At 47.6% G+C, this 25,981-nt stretch overlaps 1 protein-coding gene across 2 annotated transcripts in view; it reads left to right on the forward strand.

Annotated features, from left to right (window-relative positions):
- MAP3K14 (mitogen-activated protein kinase kinase kinase 14) overlaps positions 1–25,567 on the forward strand; it is a 204,215-nt gene extending 178,648 nt beyond the window's left edge. For both annotated transcript variants that reach the window (XM_069634217.1, XM_069634218.1), the window contains exons 14-16: positions 19,964–20,108; positions 21,357–21,457; positions 22,210–25,567. In XM_069634217.1, the coding sequence (XP_069490318.1) occupies positions 19,964–20,108; positions 21,357–21,457; positions 22,210–22,371 (408 nt within the window). In that variant the 3' untranslated portion in view covers positions 22,372–25,567. The remainder of the gene's footprint in view (positions 1–19,963; positions 20,109–21,356; positions 21,458–22,209) is intronic.
- The last annotated feature ends 414 nt before the right edge of the window (positions 25,568–25,981 follow it).

Consider the following 25,981-nt stretch of genomic DNA (forward strand, 5'->3'; position numbering starts at 1 on the left):
ATACAGCAACTGAACATGTTACATTACCAGGGAAGGCGGAAAGAGAAGGCTGCTCATACCTTAAGCAGAGAGATGGTGAAAAAACTGCTTGACCCACTCACTGCTGACTCTTTGCTGGTATCTTCTGCCAGGCAATAATGTTTGGCGAACGTATGCAGAGTGCTCCAGGTTGTGGCTCTGCATATGTCTTTCAAAGGTACTCCAGGGTGAAAAGCAACCGAAGCTGCCCTTCCTCTGGTGGAGAGGGCTGAAGGAGGTCTGGCGAGTGGACCGCCTTTAGACTGGTGGCAGTGACTGATACATTAGGAAACCCAATGCGCCAAACTCTGCTTCGAAATGTGCTGCCCTTTAGTTCGGCCAGCAAATGGGATGAAGTCTAGTCAAGGAGTGGAATTCCTTAGTTTTTTGGATGTAGAACTTTAGAACCCTAGCCACATCTAGGGATTGCAGGGATCTCTCCACATCAGATGAATGATTCATGAAGAAGGTTGGAAGTACGATGCGCTCGGTGAGCGTTATTTCTGACAGTACTTTGGGTAAGAATTTCGGATGTGTCCTCACTATGATGCGGTCCTTCATGGCAAATGGAGGTTCTGAAGACAATCCTCCTGGCCGACGTGATCGCTACTAAAAAAGCTGCTTTCCAGGATAATAACTTTACGTCACACCTGCAAATCGGTTCATATGGTGGCTCCATGAGCGCTGCCAGGACCGTGTTCAGGCTCCATGCAGGAACCGGTGTAGGAGTTGGCGGGAAAGTACGCATCAAACCTTTCAAAAATATTTTGACAGCCGGTTTGGTGAGCAAAGATTGTTGACCTGGGTTAATTGTGCATGCTGATATGGTGGACAAATGCACCTTGATGGATGAAAGGGAGAGCCCTGCTTTAGCTAGGTGCAACAGGTATGGCAGTATCTGTTCGATGGAAGCAGAGAGCGGGTTCACGGAGGACGTTTCACACCACTTAGTAAAACAAGTCCATTTCCTAATGTAAGTTGTTCGTGTAGAAGGGGCCCTAGAGGCCTTGATTATGTCCCAGCATTCTGCTGGAAGATTCAGGTTAATTAATTTTCACTGCTCAGGAACCACGCATCGAGTGACAAGGTCGCTGGGTCGTGGTGGAGCACTGTCCGATCCTGTTGCGTTAAGAGACTCTAATGAACTTTGAGGCAAATAGGGGGCCATAGAGCCAGGTGATGCAGGGTTGGGTACCAAACCTGACGAGCCCAATCCGGCGCTATCAGGATCATCAAGCAAGTCTGTTCCTTCAGTCTGCGTAGCACTCGCTATGAGCGGGATCGGAGGGAAGGCATAAAGGAACTTGTCTGTCCAGTCCACTGAAAAGGCGTCCCCGATCAAGAGATGCTCTGTATAACTGTAGGCGAACCTGCAGCATTTTGTGTTGGCCTTGGTGGCAAAAAGATCGATCTGTGGATGCCCCCACTTGTGGAAAATTGGTCTGACTTCTGCTTCGTCTAGCTCCCATTCGTGGGATGCTGAATAGTCTCTGCTTAACTTGTCTGCCAGAACGTTGTCCACTCCCGGTAGGTGTTCTGCCTTGATGTGGATCTTGTGATGTAAAGCTCAGGTCCATAGTTCTTGAGCTTCTTGAGACAACAACTCCAACCTCGTTCCCCCTTGTTTGTTTGTGTAGTGCATCAATGTTGTGTTGTCCATTTGGACGGTCACCGCCTGCCCTGCAAGTATCGGTAGAAAAGCCTTTGGTGACCACTGTATCGCCCTAAGCTCCAGGACATTGATGTGCAGTTGGGATTCTTGAGAGGACCAAGTGCCTTTTGTTTGTACATCTGCCAAGTGCACTCCCCAGCCCACAACAGAATAAACCATCAGTACTGATTTTGATAAAAAATAGTTTAAAAAAAAAAGATAGGGCTTTAATTGGCACTCGATTTCAAGAGATGTGAGCATTAACTCCTGTTTCTTCAATGAAAGCGTTACATGAAATGATTACATCATTAGTAAAATAATGTGACCGATTAGTCAGAGCGAGTTACGGAGCTACTGAAATCTTAGAAAATCTGTGAAAGAATTGCAAGTGAAATGTAATGCAGCTTAGGAGCAAGGTGATGGGGGATAAACGTAATGTTAGAACAGGAATCAACGGGGGTATTAGCCTTGAAAGTTAGGGTGTAAATGAAGTAAATGGATCATATGAGAACGCTCTGCTTACTGTTCAGAACTCACCAGTGGACCAGGTAAAATAAAGTTTATTAGACATAGGTTTATCACCGGAGAGAGAAAGAATGCTTAGTGTAATTTGTAGATGTGATAAACGGCTATAAAGAAAAAGGAAAAAAGCAAAAGAAAGGTGGAAAACAATAATGCTCTAATTAGAGAGGTTGGATATGTTGGTACTATCAGAAGAGGGTAGGTTTATTTGTACAGAATTCCTCTCAAATAGAAATGAGGAGTTAGAGGAAGAGAATGGAATAACGGTTAAGAATACATCAGTGCAAATAAAAAGATCCATTTGAAAATAGGGATTTTGAGGGCTCAAAATGTATGTACCATGTGGATGACTAATACAACTAAGTGAAGCTTAATTTTAATGAACCCAGGAGGAGGAGATAAAACCATCTCATGGAAATAGGTAGTTAAAATGAATCAATATAGTTAAATAGTGAGTTCTTATTGTGGTATAAAGAATATTGGACTTGTATGAGCAGTGCAATAGACCACAGGTAGCGAGTGATGGTACCATGACTGTGGATGAAAGTGAAAATAGTAAGAATTACTATGGCCCAAGAGGCCTATGGCGTTGGGGATTTTTCAGAAACCATCTAGCTAGGTGTTTCAGTAGACCAGCTGAGTAGTATCAAAACATTGTGCCTCTCAAGTCAGTGCAAACTGCATAAATTGGTAGTGTGGCAGAGATTTAAGTCTTCACTCTTAGGAGGGGGTCCACTGGTATCAAGGTACAGCTGAGCCCAGACAGATGCATATTAAAATACCCACACTTAATATGCTGTGAAACTGTACATCCTTAGATGAATTCTTATAAACATGCACAACAGCTGGACAAAAGATTGAAAGCGTCCAGGTATTCCAGGAAATTGTCTAGTTCCAAGAAACGGGCAAGATTTACAGCCATAGAGGCACTTCTGATTCCTAAAAATTGGAACTGAAGATAACCCCAATAAACATATGACATGCGTCATCACACATGGTTCACACACTTTTCAAGTTAAAAAATGAATATCCAAATATTGTACCATGATTCGCCTTGGAAAGAGACAAAAACCTACGAGACCAGCTGTTGCATTCTCAGTTCATCAAAGTAGCACCCCACACTGATCTATGGAACCTTCAAGTAGTCCCTGGACATTTTCCATGTGGCAATTGTGTTGCTTGCAAATTCACAAGAAAAATGCAAACTTATACTATAGGCGAAATGACATGGACACTCTGAAACATGACCAATTGCAAAACCAGCCAAGTGGTTTATTGCATTGAATGCCCATGTGGCTTACGATACGTGGGTCAAACTATGAAGTCAATCCATATCAGGATTTCTGAGCAGAGATCTAAAATTTGTAGCAAAAATGTGACGGTACACATGGTGAACCATTACAGCAAATATCAACATTCTCCGAATTATTTACTTTGGTGCTTTCTGGAGGTAGTCAAAGGGGTACCTAATTCCACATCAGTCATGGATGGAAGACACTCTTTTGTTCGTACTATAAACTTTTGATGAAACAATGCTCTGGCACCGTGACAGTGACACTATTCAATGAACACCAAACGGGTTTAAATTTTTACGACGCAGCTTCCTCAAACAGAATGGTTGCCCCGGCAATGACATGCTGATGCAGGCATATCCCTACCGGCTGGGCCAATGGGACATACCCACCAGTGTCCATAACAAGGCAGCAGGCGCTGTCTTCAGGTCCTCAGCAGCCCGACTTGTCACAGAGAGATGGGCATTCTGCTATGTGCAGAGAGGTACAAACGCCGCTCTGCCTCAATTGCTTCCTCGTTATTAACTTTACTTCTGAGTTTTTGAGAAACACACCAAGCGCACCACATTGATTTCTGTTACCTGCATCTTTAGATTGTTTTGGCTCTGAGGATATTGAAGCGCGCACGGTCTACGGATCAATTTCAGTGGCTTGCTCCTCTTAATATATGTCAATACATATTCAGGTACGAATATGGGCATTGCCCATCATACTTAAAATGGACTTTGCTAACAATCGCAACTAAATAACCCCCTAACTAACACACTAATATGTGTGTGTGCATGCTATTCTCCTTCACTTCCATCTCACGGAGAAGGCAACAAAGGTGAATATGTCTGCTTTCTGTGACCCCTCGTTGCCCTAACACCAGAGAGGGATTACATTTGCTCCATCTAAGAGGATACTTGGTCCCACCTCTCACACGCTTTAATATGACTAGTTCTTTATATTCAGGGAGGCACTTTCCAACTCCCTTAAACTATTGTTTTCTTTGACTGTGTCCCCTTACTGTAGGTAACCCCCATCTGGCAACCATGGGGTACCAATAGACTACACATCACAGCAGGACCATTTTCTGCCTCCACTGACCCGTTTGCAGTGACAGTCCCTCTGCTGCCATTGACCGACCGAGAGGAGAGCACTTGCTTCGAGCACCCTCCTTCCATTCATTTTAGGGTAAGACGACTAGGGTGACAAATTGGCTTCTCAAAATAGGTTTGATTAGTCTCTGGCATGACACTAAAACACACACATGTATTCACAGGGTCCACGAATATGCCCCAACAAAAGCAATCTGATTTCAACTCTGCACTGCCAAAACGTGCCATACCTGGGGTTTCTGCAAACTTGTCAGAATTCCCCCAAAACCCCCTCGATGCTACACACAGTCCTATTTCAACTTGATTAGCGGCCTCCCAGAGGGATCGGTAAGCCTGAAATTGAGGGAGCAGCGCTGCAGGCAGTCAGTTGTGCCTGAATGCGCGGCACATTCCCCAACTACAAGAATTGCTCCTTACGGCACATAACTCAACCGTTCCAGAAGTGTCCTGCGAGTGCTTGGAGAGGCCTGCCCGGTGCGGCTGTGGGTCCTCTGACTGGCGCATGAAGATTTTTGACGTCACCTGCCCTGCACTATAACTGAATTCCAGAGCTTTCTCCAGCATGGGGTCTGGCATGGATTCACATGCTCATGAATATTTCCCTGCCACCGCGGAGGGAATCCTCTTTTCAACCCATCGATAAGACCCCCCTGAAAACCCTGGTGGAAAAAGAGGGCGGGGGCCCGGCGGCCATCACAGACACAGATACAGCCTCTGAGGAGGAGCTGGCTGGAGTCGCAAAGATCCTGAACAAGAAGTTCGAGGCGGTCCGGTCCCACGGGAAGGATCCCAATGAGGCAGATGAAGAAAGCGACGGTGGTGCCGACAAGGAGCCCGTGGAGACGGAGGATTCCACTCCCCAACCGTCGCAGCCGGTACCTGGGCCACAGGACAACTCTGGAGCAATCTTCATGGGGATCCATGCCTTGTGTATGGAGATAAGTACAAGGTTGCCCTTACCCCCAGCGGACGATCCAGCGGAGCCTGGACCGTTGAGAAGCCCTCCAAGCAAGCGGAGGAGAATTCACTCCCCACCCCCGCCCTTCCAGCCTTCATGGCCTTCGCAGCCCTCGTCTCCTTCCCCTGATTCCGAGGGATGACACAGGAACAGAGACGGCCACGATGGGGACGGATGACGACAGTGGTGACGACGGGATGGGCCTTCCATCACCACCTCCTCAGGCCTCCCCACCTGACGAAATTGGCTCCTTCCACACCATGATCACCAGGGCATCCATGCTCTTCCAGCTCTGCCCCGAGGAACAGAAGAAGGGAGGTTTCCTCTATCAACGGTGTGAGGCCAAGAGGAAGACGGTCCTCTCGGTTCCATTACTTGACGACATCTGGGACGAGGGGCTGTCGCTCCTGAAGAACCCTTCCACGACTCCTGCCAAGAGAGACCGGTACGAGAAGAAGTACTGGGTCCCGGATTCTGCCCCCATGTGCCTTAGCGCACAGCCGACCCCGGATTCGGTCCTCTCCGCGGCGGCCAAGAAGAAAGCGACGGGGGTGACGGCTTCAACTTCGACCTCCCTGCCGGACGGCGAGGGGAAGAAACTGGACGCCATGGGACGCCGGGTCATCTCGTCGGTGGCAACGACTATTAAAGCGGCCAACGCCCTCGCGATTGTGGCCCGCTACGACAGGGAGCTGTGGTTTAAGATCGCTCCCCTGCTGGACTTCCTCCCGGACGACAAGAGGGCTGAGGCCCTGAAGATCCTACAGGAAGGCGAGGTGGCATCGGACCACACCATAACGCTAGCCACGGACATTGCTGACACCGGTTTTCACCAGATGGGCAACAGTGTTTGCCTTCGTCGGCGTGGTTGGCTTAAGGCAACCGATTTCCGCCAAGACGTGCAGACCAGAGTTCTGGCCATGCCTTTGGACAGGAACAAACTTTTTGGCAAGACAGTGGATGAGTCACTGCAGGCCATGCAAGCAAGGTGCCTCCAGAGGATTCGGCAGCGGCTCCTCGACGTACCACCAGGCGGCACGCTCCTCGTCGCAGGAGGCCTACAGAGGACACGGCAAGTCAGAAGGATCTCGTCGTCGTCGCCAAGGAGGCCAAGGCGGCAAGGCCGCTGCCCAGCAGGACTGAACCGGCCATAGCGTCGGGCCCCCACCTGAGCACCCCGGTGGGAGGCCGGCTGGCGAAGTTCGTCAGCGTGTGGGAGTCCATCTCCACCGACCGATGGGTGCTGGATGCCCTGGCCCGCGGGCGCACTCTCGAGTTTCTAAAGAAGTGCCCCCGCATTTCACCCATGGCCAGGAAGGAAAACCACGTCCCTCAACTGCTGCTGGAAGTAAGGGCGATGATGAAGAAAGGAGCCATCAAGCTCGTCCCAAAGAGGCTCCAGGGCTACAGAGTGTACTCACGATACTTCCTCGTAAGAAAGAAGACGGGTGGCTGGCGACCCATCCTGGACCTTCGTCGTTCAAACAAGTACATCAAGTCCCAGAAGTTCCGGATGGTCACCCTCCAGCACGTGCTGGGACAGCTGGAGGAAGGTGACTTCCTATCGTCGCTAGACTTGGAGGATGCCTACTTTCACATCCCCATTCTAAAAGGGCATCGAAAGTTCCTCAGATTCATAGTCCAAGGGTGACACTATCAGTTCAAGGCCCTTCCCTTCGGATTGAAGTCGGCGCGTAGGGTATTCACCAAGTGCCTAGCGCCAGTGGCAGCGCAGCTGCGCCTGCAGGGACTCCACGTCTACCCCTACCTGGACGATTGGCTCATCCAAGCAAAGACAAGAGAACTCGCCGCCGTGCACACAGTGAAGACCGTCCAACTGCTCATGGATCTGGGATTCTCGATCAACTTTGCGAAATCCCATTTGGTGCCGTCGCAAGTCGCCCTGTTCCTGGGAGCCAAGCTCGGCACAGTGGCGCGATTGGCTTCTCTGTCGGAGGAAAGGACGAAGGCCATCCTGGGCAAGGTGCAACAGCTGTCGACCATGGACGTGGCCAGGGTGAGGTCCATCAAGTCCCTGCTCGGCATGATGTCCTTGTGCATCTACCTTGTGCGCCTGTGCAGGCTGCGGATGCGTCCACTGCAAGAGTTCCTCGACGCCTGTTGGATGCAAGCGGCGGGCAGCTTCAAAGACAGGATCTCGCACAACGAGACCTTCCGCCAAGCGATCCGGTGGTGGGGCACCCGCGCGCATCTGGCGGAGAGTATGGACTTCCAGACCACAGCACATCAGGAGCCAGTGACGACAGACGCCTCCCTGGAGGGATGGGGAGTGCACACCTGAGATCTCCATGCAAGAGGCCTTTGGCTGCCGGAGGAGAGGTCACTATACATCAATGTCCTGGAGCTCTGGGCTGTGTTCTGGGCCCTCAGGTCGTTCCTTCCATCCCTAAAAGGCAAGGTGGTAAGGATCTTCCCCGACAACACCACCACGATGTTCTACATCCAGAATCAGGGAGGCACTAGATCCCCAGCCCTATCCAAGGAAGCCCAGGATCTGTGGCACTGGGCCATCGCCCAAGGGATGTTTCTGGTACCCTTCTATCTGGCAGGAATAAAGAACACCATCGCCGACTCGCTCAGCAGGGAGCTGCGCTCGTGCCACGAGTGGGAACTGCGCCAGGATCAAGTGGATCTACTTTTCCAACAATGGGGCAATAATCCCCAGATCAAATTATTCGCGAGAAGCACCAAGTGCCGGGGAGCATGGGCGATGCCTTCTCATTCCCCTGGGGCGGCCTGTTCCTCTATGCGTTCCCACCGTTGCTGTTGCTGCTGTGACTCATCAACCAACTCAGACGGTCCCGGTGCAGGATGATCCTCGTCGCACCGGCGTGGCCGAGGCAGATCTGGTTCCCGGACCTTCTGGACATGTCAGCACCCCCCCCCCCCCCCGCCCAGTCAAACTGCCGACAGACGCGGATCTCCTCGCCAGAGAAGGAGGCGCCATCCTCCACCACGACCCGCGGTTGTTGAACTTGCAGGCCTGGCTCCTGCAGCACTAGAGTTTGGAGGGTACAATATCCCGGTGGACTGCAAGGAGGTGCTTGCAAAGGCCAGGGCGTCCTCAACTCTCAAGTGCTATGGACACAAATGGAAGAGGTTCTCTGTCTGGTGCTGTGCACAGATTAATCCTCTGCGTATTATGGCCCCTCAAGTGCTGCCGTACCTACTGTCGCTGGCCAAGGCGGGGCTAACTCATGCCTACAAGATACATCTAGCAGCGATTTCCCGCTACACCGGAGCGCTGGGACGACCATCTCTGTGGTCTCATCGCCTGGTGAAGGAGTTTATGAAAGGACTGTTCTGATCATTCCCGCCGGTGAAGGCTCCGGCCCCGGCGTGGTAGCTCAATGTGGTGCTGAGCAGGCTCATGGCGCTGCCATTTGAGCCTCTGCATTTGGCACCGTTGAAGTTCCTATCGTGGAAGACAGCGTTTCTTGTGGCCATCACCTCCACACGACGAGTGGGAGAGATCCAAGCCCTCTCCTGCAAACCACCCTACCTGACTTCATCCCAAAAGATGAGGGTGGTGCTGAGGACGCACCACTCCTTCATGCCCAAGGTGCCGTCGGACTTCCATCTCAACAGCCCTTGGTGTTACCTGTTTTCTTCCCGTCGCCTTCGTCGCCGGCCAAGAGGACTTTGCACTCGCTGAACGTGGCTAGAGCGCTGAAGTTCTATGTGGACCGCACAAAGAGTTTTCGGAAGACATCACAGCTGTTTGTGAACTTTGGACCTGTGAACCAAGGGAAGGCCCTCTCAAAGGCTTTGATTTCCAGATGGCTCTCCGGCTGCATCATGCACTGTCACCAGTTGGAAAACCGACCATTACCCGGCCGTCCAAGCCCATTCGACCAGAGCGATCACTGCTACCACGGCGTTCCTATCTGGTGTGCCCCTGCTGGACATCTGCAGGGCTGCTACATGGAGGTCGACGCACACCTTCAAGAGATTCTACGGCGTCGACTGGGATTCCAGGGAGGAGTCCGGAGTCGGCCAGGCAGTGCTGCGCAACCTGTTCGCCTGAAGGTGGGCCTGGAGAAGGGGTAAGAGATGCTTAATGTTGAGTTGATGTAATTGCTTAATGTTGAGCCTTGCCACCTCCCGTGCATGTGTGTACTGCTATGTATTCTTGTATTCATGAGCATATGAATCCATGACAGACCCCATGCTGGGGAAGGAACACGTTACTTACCTGTAACTGTTGTTCTCCAGCATGGGTCTGGCATGGATTTGCATGCAAACCCTCCCTCCTACCCCTCTGCGGCTCTTCTCTTGGTCCTACTGTCACTTTACGTGCTACCAAATCTGAAGATGGCTGCCAGAGGAGTGGCTTAGGTAGAGGGCAGTCATTGGCTGGAGGCAGTATGACCCAGAGGCCAGTGATTGTGTATTAGGAGAAAGACAGTTCAGAAACGAAACTGAAACTGATTTTCTCTTTACCGAGGATTCCCAGCCTGACGATGGGGAATATTCATGAGCATGTGAATCCATGCCAGACCCATGCTGGAGAACAACAGTTACAGGTAAGTAACTTGTTCCTTATTTGTACCATACTAGAGGAGTGAGGGTCGCAACATTGTGCAGAAGGCATCCTTAGACACAGCAGTTGGTTTACAGCATTGCAGCATGTTCCTTTACATAAATGTGTTCCTGGCGGGACATTTTTGTGTTGATAAATACAGGATTGCATGATCATGCTTATCTACTGAAATGCCACGCTGCTCTGCGTCCGCTGACCTGCCACTCTGACCGACGTTGCGCAGCATTGTGTGTACTCGCCGTGGACCCCTTTGTATGTCGACCAACAAGCAGAAAGGAGGTCACAGGGGCTCCATCATGGAATCATTTGCCGCCAAGGGAAAGAAGCGAGACCCAGCACTGTTGCGGGATGATGAGCAGCCCGGGGCCTCAGTGGCCCAGGAGGCGACCAATGAAAACAAGATCCTAGAGGCAATCGCAGCTTCACTTACCCCTTTGGAGGGCAAGATAGAGGAGGTCAAAGTAGATCAGCACGTACTACGGTAAGACTTCTGCTCTTTGGCTGAAAGAGTGACCACTACGGAGTCGCTGCTGAATGAGAATACAACAAACTTCCGTTTTGGAATGTAAGGTGCGAGATCTAGAAGCAAAAATTGCTACCCTGGAGCTGCGAGTTAAGGACACAGAAGGGAAATCACAGAGGAACAACATTCACGACCCTACCTCTTACATAGAGAACTTGCTCCTGTAGGAAGTGGGCCCAGGGAAGTTGTCCCAAGGCTTTATTGGAGAGAGAGCACGCAGTTTGCTCCAGAGGAAACCGCCACCGGGGACCAACCTGCGACCCATCATTGCACGAGTACTCAACTTTAGGGACAGGGAGGTGATCCTGCAATATTCCAGGGAAGGAGGCTCCATACAGCGAGGAGACTCGAGACTAGCTATCTTCCCCTACTACAGAAAAGGAGAAACTTATTTGTCCTGACAAAAGAGAGGCTCTGCATGTCGGGCCTCAAATATAAGCTCATCTACCCAGCTAAACTCAAAGTGCTTTATCGGGGAAAGGCGATCATATTCGAGACTCCGGAGGATGCCAAATCCTGAATGGACCACAACGACATGAAGGACAAATCCGCAGTTGACAGCCGGAACTAACCAGGACGGAGCTCTTGTGCCTATAGGTGCTTTGATTCACAAGGTTGCTTGCTGACAGTGGAGCGATTTGCAAGCATACACCACTGCCAACAGAGGGTATCACTTGCACTTGGAACATGGCACGATCCCACACTCCGTGGAACATCTGACAGCCCATAGGCAGACATATATTGGTGGTACCTGGCGCCTGCTGGTACCCAATGCCTGATGCCCCTATTGCAACGTTTCGTCTTGTGGGAACAGCTGTTGAGCCCTGTTTCCCCTACTGTTGAAGGCGCTTACATTTTGTTCTTGATAGGTTGGTTTGTTTAATTTAGTTTAATCGTTAACATCTGTGACATTGACTGCAGTAGTAAGGAATACGCTGAGAGGACGAATTGGGGGGCTAGACAGTCGGCGGCGCATCCCATTAGACAGGGATCCCCAGTCGCGGGCAATTGCCAACAGCAGCCAGGTGGTGAGGGGCTAAGACCTTGTGTGTGTGTGGTGTGATTGGCAGCAGGGGAGACAAACTAGCGGGATGGCAACGCTTAGGGTTTTGACATGGAATGTCAGCGGGATGAGCTCGTACCTTAAAAGAAACAGGGTTAGGTCCTATCTACAGAGGAAGACAATATTATTCGCACTCTTGCAGGAGACTCACCTGCTGCCGACAGAACAGGAGAGGCTGGTGGCGAGGTGGTGAGAAGTGGGTTTTGGGTCCGCAGAGGGGTTCTTGTGTGGATAGACACTGCTGTACCCTTCTGGTTGCTGGATATCGACTAGGACACAGAGGGCACACTCGTCATAATACATGGTTACATTGGTAGTCTGGAAATACATATAGTGAACTCCTAATCCCCTAATCATGCTATACCCGCATTCTAGCTTCCCTTAAGTGGCAGACTATCGTGACTGCGAGGTACGTGGTTCCTATGGAGGGGCAATTTTAAATGCATGCTAGATCCTGTTCAAGGTAGATCGGATCAAAGACATGCAAGAGTGTTGCCTGGCTCAGGTACCGTCAATGCCATATTAGCTGACCTATCACTGACTGAGGTGTGGAAGGGGCTACATGCTGACAAAAAGGGCTACTCGTACTCTGCCCCTCACAAGGTTTACACTAGAATTGATTTTGTCTTCGTAGGGACTGAACATCTGGGGCAGAATACACAGGCAGATCCATCTCTGACTACTCCTCGCTAGTGATACACTGCAACAGACACAGTGATAAACCTCCTATCCCCACGTGGCCTATTTCTGCTGGGGCCCTGCAAGATGACATATTTAGGGACCATATGGAGGACTTTCAGATAAACATGGGACACGTGGAAAGATGGGAGACAATTTGGGAGATGCTCAAGGTGCTAGTTAGAGGGGAGACGATAGCTAAAGCGGGTTGTTTCCGGAGATCACTGCAAATGTACTAGGAGGCATTAGAGCATAGCATCCACATTTTGGAAAAAGACGAGATCCTAGAACCCACGGCCGAGTAACCTTTTTCGACTTAGGGCACAGTGTACTGCAGCATGGGAGAGGCTGCAGAGGTTCGATAATGTGGTGCAGGTTGCAAAACTGCACAGCGAAGGAGATAAATCAGGGAGGTTGCTAGCGTGGTTGTGCAGGAACAAAAGGCCTCTGCAAGCAATTACGTGGTGCGGGATGAATGTGGGGCCAGCTGGCAATCCCAGGGAGCTATACACCTTCAGTGCCTATTAAAATAATCTATATGAACACAAACCGTTTGTCGATGCTGACGCAATAAGCATTACACTCTCTCAAATGATATTGCCGCAACCCACTAATCCTCATGCCTCTGCCGTAGATGCGCCCTTAACTACAGAAGAGCTGAGCGAAGTGATCACGTCACTGGTGACTAGGAAGATCCTGGGGGGAGACTGGGTCCCATCTGAGTTATACAAAGAATTTGGAGATACCCTTAGCCCTGTCCTGCTAAATGTTTTTGAGGAAGCTTAGGACCTATGTCGGTTACAATAGTATGAGGGAGGCAGTGATTGTCCTGATACTGAAGCCAGGGGAAAAGGCAGACTTATGCGAATCCTATAGACCGATGGCAATGTTAAATCAAGATGTCAAAATCCTAACAGCACTTCTAGCGGGATCCCTTAAGCTCGTCATTGGCACCCTGATACATGAGGATCTGACTGGTTATGTACCCGGTCGTAATACCTTGATGAATCTCTGTTGCTTACAGCACATTATTGATCAGACCCCAACTTCTGTGATGCCCTGTTGTGGTGGCATCTCTAGATGCAGTCAAAGCATTTGACTCGGTCTACTGGAAATGGATATATGCCACACTGCAGGGTTTTGGGATCGGAGACGCCTTTATTCGTTGGGTGAAAACATTGTATTCCGCGCCTTTAGCGAGGGTCAGGACTGACAGGCATGTCTCGGAGCCTTGGGCTATACAGAGAGGCAATAGGCAGGGCTGTCCACTATCGCCAATGCTTTACATCTTGGCCTTGGAGCTGCTGGCAGTATTCTTACGGAACGATTTCTCGGAGGCAGGAGTAGATCTTGGGGATACTAGGCATGTGATTACTTTGTATGCAGATGATGTCCTTCTGTATGTAATGTGAGCCGGAACATAACTTTCCTATGGTTCTGGAGGTGCTGGATAACTTTGCAAAAGCTGTCAGGCATTTTCTTTAGCAGACAGGAATCATGCCTGTTCCCCCTGGCGGGACTGCACCAGCTAGACCCCTCTGACTTACCGGATGTGGAATTACAGTGGGAGGGTCACACATTTAGATACTTGGGCATTCATATTGCACATACGCCAGAGAGTTTTCATGTCAGGACACGGTTAAAGCGGTGTATGGGATGAAACGCTCCATGCGATTATGGACCAGGTTACCCTTGTTAATAATGGGCCGCATAGCACTGATGAAAATGATTGTATTACCTCGCCTGCTTTATCATTTCGCCAATGTGCACCATTTTGTTACAACAGGATTCTTTGGTGGTCTGGACTCCGTAGTTAGAGGTATTCTCTGAGGATAAGGTAGACATAAAATAGGGTTCTAGGTCATTTGGTCGAATATAAATGGTCGACAGGACAAATGGTCGACACCAAAAGGTGGACAGGTGAAATGGTCGATTTTTCTTTTTCCATGTTTTTATTTTTTTTGGGGGGGGGGGTCCCCCCAGCCCCCCCTTTTTTTTTTTTTTGCTAAAAAAACCCTTTTTTTCCCCTAAACGAAAACCTAAAAAATATATATATAAACAAAAAAAAATTCGACCATTTGACTAGACGCCATAAAATAGCCCTGACTACCCTGTGTATGACCTACGAAGATGGTGGGACCCAGCTCCCATGGCTCGAGCTTTACTACTTAGCGGCTCAGCTACAGTATGATGCGAGCTGGATGTCGGGTGCTCCCACCGGAGAGTCAAAAGTGCTGATGGGTGCAACCCACCCCGCTGTGCTTAAAGAAGCCCTTTGGATCACAGAACGCTGTCTGGGACACATGCCGCAATTGATTAGACTGGGTAGACAGATATGGGGCAGAACAGCGAGAATGCTCATATTGCAGGCCTTGCACTCTACACGTGTATCCATGATCGTGGATTCTTGCTCAAAAGTTGAAGACCTAGTGGGTCCCAGGAGATGGGATGAGGTGAGACTCACTACATGGGGTGAAATGTTTGAGAACGGTGTGTGCAGCGACTTTGAGAGCATGGTGCAAGGAGAAGGGCTCCACAAAGGTCCGTTTTTAAGATATCTGAGGCTGGTTGAGATTGCCAAACGTAACTGGCCTGACTGGCCAGAGTAACCAGAGTCTACTAAACTGCTAACACTACTAGATGAACTTGAGGATGGCTGGAAGCCTGTTTCCAGGTTGTATGTGTGTTTGTTGCTTGGGGCGTACAAGAGAGGGACAAAACTGAGAATGTGATGGGAAACGGATCTGGGGCAAGCCCTTGAAGATGGGCAGTGGGACAATGCATTGTGAAAAAGACCTCCCGGAATGCCAACTGAATTTTCTCCACAAAATATACATGGCCCCTTGTAGGGTTGCCAAGTTTGATACTGAGGTTTTTCCCAACTGCCATTGTGTGGGAATGATAATGCAGACATCATACATATGTTTTGGAACTTCCCAAAGGTACAGACCTTTTGGCACTGCATCGAGCTGATGTGCACCTCAGCAGAGGTCCGTAGATTCCAATGGTCCCTGATGGCATGTTTGCTGGGCTCCTACTCTAGGCTGGATAATAACAGGCCTGTTATTAAGCTTATGGACTTGGCTTGTGTTCTAGCCAAGAGACGAATAGCCATGGCTTGGATATTGGGAGGGGATCCACAGTTTCATCGGTGACAGACTGATCTTAAGATATGGAGCCAAGCGGAAACCACAACCTGGTATATGGCCATGAATAAAGGCATCCACAAACCCACTGAGAATATAGCGGCCTGGAATGCACTCCTCTTGGCAATGTTCAACACCTCTGATGATAAGCCAGAGGGCCCCTTACCTCTGATACATGGACCAGGCTTGTGGTGCATCTGGCGCCACGCCAAATAGTAGTTGGGGCACCAGATCCTGCCCTACAGGTTTCCACCCCAGCCTCAACCCCCCCTGCACCTATCTGTAAGGATTGTATGATAGTGCACTGCTGCTGTCTCTTAAAAGGGTCTACACAATATGCACTTTTTGATGCCATGTTTGTTGTTTCTTTTTTGGTTTTCGGTTTCTTTTTCTGATGGTTGCACGCAGTTGCTCTAAGGATGAGATGGCTAATTGGATTTCTGAATGGTGACAATATGTTCTTACCAATAAAAGTATATTTGTTTAAAACATGATTTTGTTAAAAAACAAAACTTACAGAAATCAAAACTGTTGGACATGAATACACATACAAACTGTAAAAACAGTATCACCTCGTTAAAATACCAAGTACAAACCTATGAAAAAACAAATGCGAAGCTTCAATCTAAGTCATGGGCAACCTTCGATAACACTGTTTGAATACACAAATACCACGCAGCCTACTTATTAGTTTCTTTAGAAAGTCAGTCACCGCTCAAATGAAAGAAATGTGATGTCTCCTAACAATACGAGAACAAAATGCCACTGTAAAGGCCATTTGGCTACCAAGAACAAAGTGACCAAAATGTCTACTCTCTACGCAAGCGAACAATTACCTCTAATCCACAACTTTTTGAGGACCTTAATACAGCAAAAAGTAATAGGGGGTCTGGTTCAACCATCCTGCTTGCAAAAAAAGTCATGACAATAATAAAACAACTGCAAGGTCTCCCTCTTTAAAAAGCTGCTGTAGCCGCTTGAGTTCCAAGAGAGTGCGCTGATTGTGCACTACTCGCAGGGTCGTTGTAATGCTTATGATTTTAAGGAAAGCTGTGGGCCAGGACCAGTCTGAGGTCCCCAGTTGACCAGTCAATTTGTGGTCAACTCCGATTCTGCTATTAGTTTTCCATTCCCTGTTTAGCTTTTTTTGTGGTCAGTTTGACTCGCCCCAATAGAATTCTGCTTGCCATTGCCCTTCTTCTGTCCCGATATGTTGCACCCCATATTTTGACTATTCGGTACATGTGGCACAACTTTACATCAAGAATGATTTCAAATCCAATAGAAGACTATTTTGAACCACCCTCAGGTTTAGAAGTTGTCTTGCTCTATTGGTGTAAAGCTTCCTATGGAAATTCTGTGTAATTAACGTCTTGAGCAGTGATTTACCCTTAAACTCTGAACTTCAGAGGATCTACAAAATGTTACTACAAATCAGGGGGATACTTTTTGATCACTAAAAAAAGCTTCTAGACCAATGATAAAAGAGCTATTTATGCACCCAACCCCTCCGATCTATACTGAGGCCCACTTGACTTCATGACACTATATGCTCCAAATCAGTCTCTGTATTAGTGGGGTCCAGTCCGTTATTTTTTGTTTTGTTTATTCGGTGCAGATCCCTGGTATGCCAGATGGTTCGAACTTGGTTTTGGTTTGCAGTTGTTCGATCACATGACGAGTCTGTTTCCTCCAAAGTAGCCTCTTGAAAATCAAGTTCTTGTACTGTTATTGCCGCCATATCTGTTGCTACGCAATCAGGAGGCCTTGTTTGAAGCTGTGCGATGGTGATCGTCTTGTCCTGAGCTGATTATCACCCTCTACACTACCACTATAGTGGCGAAAGGCTATACAAGGCATTTCAACTGAAAAGATGCACTCAACTAAAGGTCTTAAGCAGGGATGCTTAGCACTCATGCTGCTGCTGTATGCAGCTGACCCTGAGGTGTCCCTCAGTAAATTGTGTGCCTTTCCACCAAATTAGACAGACATCCTATACAGTGGTCCAGTTGTTGACTCTACACCAAGTGTTTGCTCAATGAGACTTAGTTATTTTCACAAGAACAGGACTTGGAGGTAGATTTTAAGATAAAAACACAAAAGTAATACATTCAAAACTTTAAGTTTTGAAAGACATCATGTATTTGGCATCACAGTTGAGCAAAAACTAAACCGTAAGCAGCATCAAAGTGCGTATCACTGGCCAGTTGCTCATGGTGTCTCCTTCGCAGTAGCATGGTCACTCGCCACTTAAAGCGGCTAAGAACACACATCTGGAATTACGTGTTGACTTCATTGATAAACGGGGCAATATCAAGAGTGATGATGTATCAATTCAATTAATCTTGTTTCGGCTCAGAGCCATAAACGCAGTATAAAATACAATCCAATAAAAGGAGTTAAAACACAATACAAATCGAATACATAAATAGAGCATCATCTTTTAGCATCCATTAGCACCACAGCACCTATCCCTTACCCCCTCCCCTATGCACTTGCACGTTCTGAACAAAAGGCATAGTAGGTTCGTCTCCCCTCCCTGTCATGCTCATTATTTGTTTGTACTATTATTTTAATTATTAATCTTTTTTCTAATTCATTGTCCACCATCCCCTGTTCCCACCGTGTTGCCTCGTGGGCACTTTGAAACAGTTTTGCTAGTTGTATAAGCACCTAACAAATGACCAATAAATAAAATCAAATCAGCAGTACGTAAAATCTTGGGGTCAAGGGGAAATTCAAAGAGCTAGCTCAAATACACTGTTGGAGATAATTAAACGGGAAAGGCATGTAATAGGGAGCTGATTGAGGACTAATTATATGCAACTGGCACAATATCTACCGAAGGATTGAAACATAAAAGTGATGTTACCAAAGTTTTGCTGAGTTATAAAAAGATATAAAATGGAACCTGGCAGTTCATGACAGAATTGAACATGTCTCCTATTCCAAGGCGTGACAAGTTAGGGAATACTTAACAAGCATTGGAAAAGCTAACAGTTTTGTACATTGTGTTGGTATGGAATAGACCTTTTCCTGGCACTGACATGATGGTAATGCGTGGCCATAAAACGGCTACAGCTGGTAAATTGTGCAAGTACCTGATTATATTATGGCAATACCTGGCAAATGCCTATGCGTGAGTAAAATATATTGGTTTTACCAGTCATTCGGACTCATTACAAGTTTGGTGGTATTTCTGCAGTAAATCTGTCAAAATACTTACTAACTCAATTAACGTTGCCAACACTTGGTCCCGTGGAGTTACCACAGGATTACATTTGGTGGTAACTCCCCATTTTTGGAGTTCATAGGACTCCATGGGGATTTTTGGCGGAATTACTGTGCAGTAAATCTGCCGGTTTCTGGAGGTAAAGTGGAGGATTTCCCTGCAGCAACAGCCTGCAGGTTAATCTGCCACTTTTCATCTGAAAATCAGCAGGTTAACCGCACAGTAATTCCACTGACGGTAAATCTGGCAAAGCTTTTGCCATGCAGGAAAAGTGGCAGTAACAGAATTAACAGCACTTTGTTGTTCCGCACCGACAAACTTGTAATTAGGCCATTGTGTCTAACTGAAATGTAGTGCAAGGGCTACATTGCGTATAAATGAAGTGGCTCAAGTCACACTTGGTAATGACATTTTTATTACACCCAGAGCTGGTTTACATCTGAACATAAGACAATTACCTTTCAGAAGACTGCTCAGAAAGCACAAACAAAGGTAGCACAAAGAGATCCTGGCAGGGGTGTTTAAGGTGGGGAGGGCAGGTAGTGGGTCGGACTGGTCATAGGGACAAGCATGGTCATGGGCAGTCCATCGGCGGGTAAATAACCTAGCAACACCCTCAGGCTGTGTATCCCTCGTCACATTCCATCCCTCCCATCTTCACTTCCTGTGACAACCTTTTCTGTGTAAAGTGGTGGCGCGTAGTGGTGAAACTCAAAATAAACCAATGAGCTAGCAATTATGGAATAGGGGCTGGGAATGGGAGGCCTAAGCAGGATCCATATAGTTGTGGAACATTTAAACATCTTTTTATCGCGTGTAAGCAGTGATTCGGGAGCATTTTCAGTGTATGCATCAGCACGTCATAGATTGCAGGGATCTGAAAACAGAAATATTTTGCATCCACTTTTTAAGACAATTGGATACTGGTATCGTTTTGGCAGGATTGGAACTTTGCATTCACATAAAAGCGATGTTAAACGATGTTTGATGTACGCTTTTTCTCATTTTAAGACAACATTATGTGTTATGTGAGATGAGTATCTTTTCATGTTCATCACTTTTTTACAAAAAAATGATAGATGATAATAAAAAAAAGGCAAATGACCAGAGTTGTTAAATGATTGACTGTTGCAATGTATTTGTGTGATGTTGTGCGACTGTGTCCTTTCAGAAGGCTGTAAATAAGGACTCTTCTTTTTTTGTTCTCTTCCCTCAGGACTCTTTCAAAACCTCTCTGGGTCAGCGGGACACAGTGAGCTCTGGAATACACTCCTGGGATAGTCAGGCAGATGGACAAAATGCAAGCTGGCACTGTTTGCTCAGTCGTAGTTGGCAGACTGACACCCCAAGCTATTTTAATGGTAGGAGCACACTTGGGCTTGCACTGGTCTGAATGCAAGGGGTCCCCTATACCTCTTGTTCATCATTTTGTAGAAATATGATTGTTCTTGTTCCCCCTCCCTTGGGGTAGTCTCCTCATCGTCTTCTCGTGGTGGACTTTATGAATGGAAGCTTGCACTCTCTACTGATGAATCTTGAACACCTGCTGTAAAATACCCTTTGCAGTATATACCCCAAACATGTGCCACCTAAATAATGTAAAAGGGCTACTTTGGTGACAACGTGTCATGTTATATTAATTGGCTTTTATAATGTGCATATCACCACCGTAGTGGTCTTAAAGTGCCAAAACGTCCAATTGGGCAAACTGTGACCCCATTCAGGGTGGAAACCACACTATGGTCTGTGGGGTGAAAAGGCATCTGTGGAAAAGGTAAGGGGGAAATGGCAAAGAAAGAGAAAGTCAGAGAACAAAACAGACCCACATAAGCCTCAACAAAAAAGGAAAAGGTAGCAAACCACCCTCGACGTTTTAAAGAAAAAACTGAACACCACCTTTTCTGCATAGTTTTAGATGCTCTGTCGTCTTTTGCTGCTACTGTTAGCATTTCCCTGGTTTTATTGGTTTGACTTTCGCTTTTGTTTTATGTGATTTTATTCTGCTCCTCCTCGACACAGTTTTATCCTGTTTGTATGTGTTTTATCTGGTTTTACTCAGTTTTGACTCCACCTTGTATACTGTGTGTACTTGTTATTAGCGCCTGGTTACCTAAGGGCGCTTTACAACTATATACATAAATAAGGTTGTGTGGTAGTGATTGCTGGGATGCATGTATAGTAATATGGGTTTAGAGAAAGAAAAGGTTATGAAAAGTGTCAAGAACTGTCCATATTGGACAATTGACTTATCTTGTTAGTTAGCAGAGCAATTTAAAATCTAGTTGTGGATGTGTAATGGCCTTGGGGTGTGTTCAAGATTTCCTGGTGGTTCTGGGGGCTAAAAAAAACAGTTATTCATAATGCATGCACGGTGGACTTCTTTTTGCACTGGCGGAATCTGCCACGGAGTTTAGAATGGGCTCACCCATGTTAAAAGGACTGGGGATCGTACAGTAATCAGTCCTGGTGGCATATGAAATCATGCAAAAGGTGCGGGGCACAGCTGTTGTGCAATAAACCTTAAAGCAACTATAGCTGTGTGAAAGGCAGCCATCTAGCCCACAACGGAAAATGTCTTATTGTTTACAGTGGCTTCCTTTTCCTTGCAGGAGTTAAGATCCAAGTGCATTCGCTGAGCGGGGACAGCTTGCACATTCGAGAGTTCCGCAAGGTGAAGGTACGAGACGTTGCTGTGGGGATCAGTAGCCAGGTGAGATGTGGAGGAGCTGCACAGGAATCCGAGTTGGCACTATATTCTGTGCGCTACAGGGTACTGTCTTTCAGGATAAACTGGGCCAATGTCCCAGTCGCTAGCTTTCTTTTGCATTCTTACAAGGTAAATGATAAACTCGAGAATTATATGTACCCCTGCTGAGCCCTGTGGTTGGCTAGAATGTAGTCTGTGTCAATTAAGTGCTATGCCACTTGCAACAGGTTTTAAAAGGGAATCTCTCCAAAATCACTGCATGCCATATGTAAGAGAAAAGCCTACAGTGGACAATTGTGCATCCAAATAACTGGCAAAAAACTGCTTTGAAACCAGCTTTACGAGTCAGACGAACGTTTGGTTTGCCATGTGGCTGGCTTGCACCAATTATGGCATCATGACTGCAGCCGTAGGTCTGTGGCACGTCATTGCCTTCCGTTCTCTCTGAGAAGTTGCCTAATGGAATTTAGGAGAAGTTCTCTCTCAACGTTCTTGTATATGTACAAATCAGTGGAAATGCACACATACTGGGACTGTTCTACGTTTGAAGACGTTATCCGTGGACTTGCTGTTTTTATACAGGCAGGCGGTTTAATATCCGGTATATTCCACAGAGCTTGTCATTTTCAGGGATGATCTTCACCAAATCTGAGTGGTCTATAGATCCAAATCTTCGAAATGCACTTTCCAGCATTCCAGGGGCAGTGTGTCTGTGAAAGGCTACACTTAACACTCTGCTTTGTTTCGATCCACAGATTAAAACCCCCTCGTTCAGCCTGGTGATGAAGAATGACCAGCACGTGGAGTATGACATGGAGGTCCCTGACTCTGGGATTGAGCTGCACTGCACTCTGGCATCAGACTGCACCTCAGGGTGGACCTGGAGGGTCAAGAACGGGAAGCTAGAACGACACTAGACGAACCGAAACAAAGTTTAACACATTTAGGTTCATAAAAACGTTTCTCCAGATTTGCTACCTGGGAAATCCACCAAGACCTATGTAGCCTGGATGTTGCCTGTCTCCGTTTTAGAATGTGTGGGCTTGGTGGCCATGCACCTAGGCTCTATATTGATATCATTTTCCCTTTCTATGTATTTACATTTGTGTACATTTGTGTACTGTCATTTCTCCTGCTCCCTTCCCATTGCACTTAACTGATCTGGAATCTTTCAATGCCAAGAATACTTAAAAGACCCCTATGGACACCCCGTCCCTTCAGATGCTTCGAAGCAATTCCATTTACTGGCACGTTTGCAGAATGGCCTACTACAAGTTTGCCAGCGGGAAGGCCTGATTTACCTCCAGCCAAGTGCTGGAGGTAAGTCAGGCACCCCACTGGCAAAAAACAGCCCGTATTACCGGCAATAGCGGTAATCGCCCCATAGAGTCCTATGGGACTCCATGGAATGGGGATTAACATACCCTTACTGGCACATGTAATCTGGCAGTAATTCCGACAGACCAGGTAGGTGCCAGTAACAGTTTTGCTGTTTGGTGGTATCCTGCTGGATTTACCGCTGGGATACCACAGAACTTGTAATATGGCCCATTAACTTAATTGGAGTTGTAAATGTGCTACTGGTGTAATAAAAATGTCTTAACCAGGTTTGACTTCAGCCACTGTATTTATAAGCACTATGTGTGTCCTTCACTGAAGTTCTGTGAAAACAAGCATTGGCAAAGCCAACAATTTTTGTGCATGAATTTTAGGCATTTGCCAGTCAATGCTATTATATGGCCAGGTACTCTCACAATTTTGCAGCTGTTACAATCAATGGCTAGTTAGGGCCACTATGGCAGGCCCTGGCAAATGCCTTTCCCATGGCTACACAAAAGCCGAAACTGTTGGCATTGCTGTGAAGATCCGCAGATCTGTGAAGATCCGCTGTGAAGACCCGCTTTAGACAGTGGGTCTGCATCCTCTACTTCCAAACCGTCCTTCGTCACCCTGCCCACTCCGTGCCCACCAACCGACGTAAAGAGGCACACCACTCCCTGTGGCACTGTTCTTTGCCACCTCACAAGGGTGTCGCTGTGAAGACCTGCGTTATATTTGCAGCATGGTAAAGACAGGTGACGCCAAACAGCTTTGGCTAAATAAAGCTTTTAGAACCCTATTCAAGCAATCAAAACCAGTTGGTATGGATCAAAAGTTGGAGTTTGCGACTCACACTTCTGTAGCAAAGTGATTGGATTGTGGAAACGCCCATCCTCATAACATGGCTCTGTGATACCCTTGGTAACACGGAGCGGGCACTGGACTGGCTGACCTCCTTCCTCTCTGACCGTCCCTCCCAGGTTATCCTGGGCACTTGCTCCTCTCCTACTTCTGGCTCCACCTGTGGCGTTACCCAGTGCTCTAACCTCTCACCCTTGCTCTTTAACGTCTATCTCGCTCACTTGCTCATTTTATCTCTTTCTCCCCCCACTTCCAGTGTTATGCAGATGGCACCCAACTCTTCTTCAAACTTCCCTCTGATGCTCCCCCTTCTTCCTCCACCATTCCTGACTGCCTATCTGCCATCCAGTCCTGGTGTGCCTTCAATGATCTCTGCCTCAATGCCAGCATGACCGAGATCCTTCCTATTGGGACTCCGGCTCCCTCCTTCCTTCCTTCACTCCGGCCACCCTCTATGGGCTCTGCACCTTCTCCTGCATTTCAAGCCAGAAACCTTGGCATCCTCTTCAACTCCTCTCTCTCTCTTTCATCCCTCACATCTTGGATCTGAAGATGGCTCATTTTCAACTCCACTTCCTTCGAGGCATCCTTCCTTTGCTCACTTTTCCCCAGAAGCTCAACGTCTCCAGAGCACTGGTACTATCTAGGCTTGACTATTGCAACAGTCTCTTCCTTAATCTACCCTTCTCCTCCGCCCCTCCAGCTTGTCTAGAACAGGGTTGCAAGATTTATCTTTAAGCCCCGGGACTATATCTCTCCAGCCCTAAAATCCCTCCACTGGCTCTTAGGATCACATTCAAATCCCTCTGCATAATCCATAAGGCCAATCTATGTACTAGCCCGCTCACCAAATACTCTCCTTCCAGATCCATACACTCCTCCGGCTCCAACTCTATGCGTGTCGGGAGCTTCTCTAAGCAGCAATATGGTGGCAGATCTCTCCCCTCGACTGGCTCCTCCCTCTGGAACAGCCTCTTCTCCGTCTTGAGCTGGTTCTTCTCAAATTCCAGAAGCCCCTCAAGACTTTCCTCTTCATCTCCTCGTTCCCTCTCACATTCCCATGCTAATACCACACAGTCGCTGAGACTGGTGGCTTGGGACCTTATTTTTCCTTCTGGGTCCTGTCCTTCGGGCCAATTGCCTTCAGCCTTTCGCACCACCCCCGCACTTGCCTTCAGGCACGCACTGGCTTACGCTCTCACAGGTTTGCACTTATAACTAACTAGTTTTTGTTATATAGCACTACAAACCCGCAGGTAGCTGATCGCTGCAATAATTATCTTTGTGGTACTCAGTTTATTGACCTCAGAAGGATGAAAGGCTGAGTTGACCCTGCCGGGACTCAAACCTGTGTCTGCAGGCTATGCACGGATGTCAGAACGAGCGCTCAACTCGCTGTGCTATCGGACCAGCCTGATTAATGGCAGGAGATCACTCTACCAAGCGACCTCTGCCAGGCACTTACTGTTGCACACAACTTACTCCTCTGCACTTTTTGGAACTCCTAGCACTTAGCCCCCACCCTTCCCTGTCCCTCACTCTCTTCATGCACTTGCACGTTCTGAATGCTCACATGGCCTAGTAGGTCTGCCCTTCCCCATTCTCCTACTTATTCTTATCGCCTTTGTTCCCATGTTCCTTCCTCTCTGCCCTGTGGGCGCTTTGAAACACAATGTCTGATGTATAAGCACCTTACAAATGCACAATAAACTGACCTCTTGTGATAAGATCTGGGGAAAATGTGTTGATTTTTACTAAAGATTATTTTTTGGGGGGGGGTGGGTGGTTTTGATAGGGTTAGTTCTATAGGTTTTTGATTTTCCTGCTTTCATGTACAATTACTTCTGTAACTTGACTCTGTGCACTTGATTTTATGAATGTTTAATGTTATGTCTGTAAAATGTAAATAAATAAATAAAAAACAAAAACAAATGCACAATAATCAATGAGTAGAACTGCCGTTGTGTACGACCTGAATAAAGGCGTGCATCCTTTGGGGAGATTTCCGATCCAAGCACGTTAGCCAGTCTTTGTACTGCCTTTCTGGTATTTTCCAAGCCATTGGCACGATAGATGCCAAACATTTTACATTATACTTTTTTCAAAGGCAGCCATTCATGCTTGCAGATACTGGCAAATGAAATGTCCTTCTCCCGTGCCTGGGTTCCAGTAGCGTTGGACATCTTGCCCATTGTACAATGTGCTGTTTTTCCAAATGTAAACCTCTGTATAAGGGCCTCACTATACTCTGTACTGACCCCTCAACTGATTGGGCCTCATAACACGGATGGCGGTGAACCATGGCGCTATTAGCGCCATGGTTCATGCCGGTAAAATACCGGCACC

This window comes from Ambystoma mexicanum, chromosome 13, assembly GCF_040938575.1.
Source record: "Ambystoma mexicanum isolate Mex_15411 chromosome 13, UKY_AmexF1_1, whole genome shotgun sequence".
Taxonomy (NCBI): Eukaryota; Metazoa; Chordata; class Amphibia; order Caudata; family Ambystomatidae; genus Ambystoma; species Ambystoma mexicanum.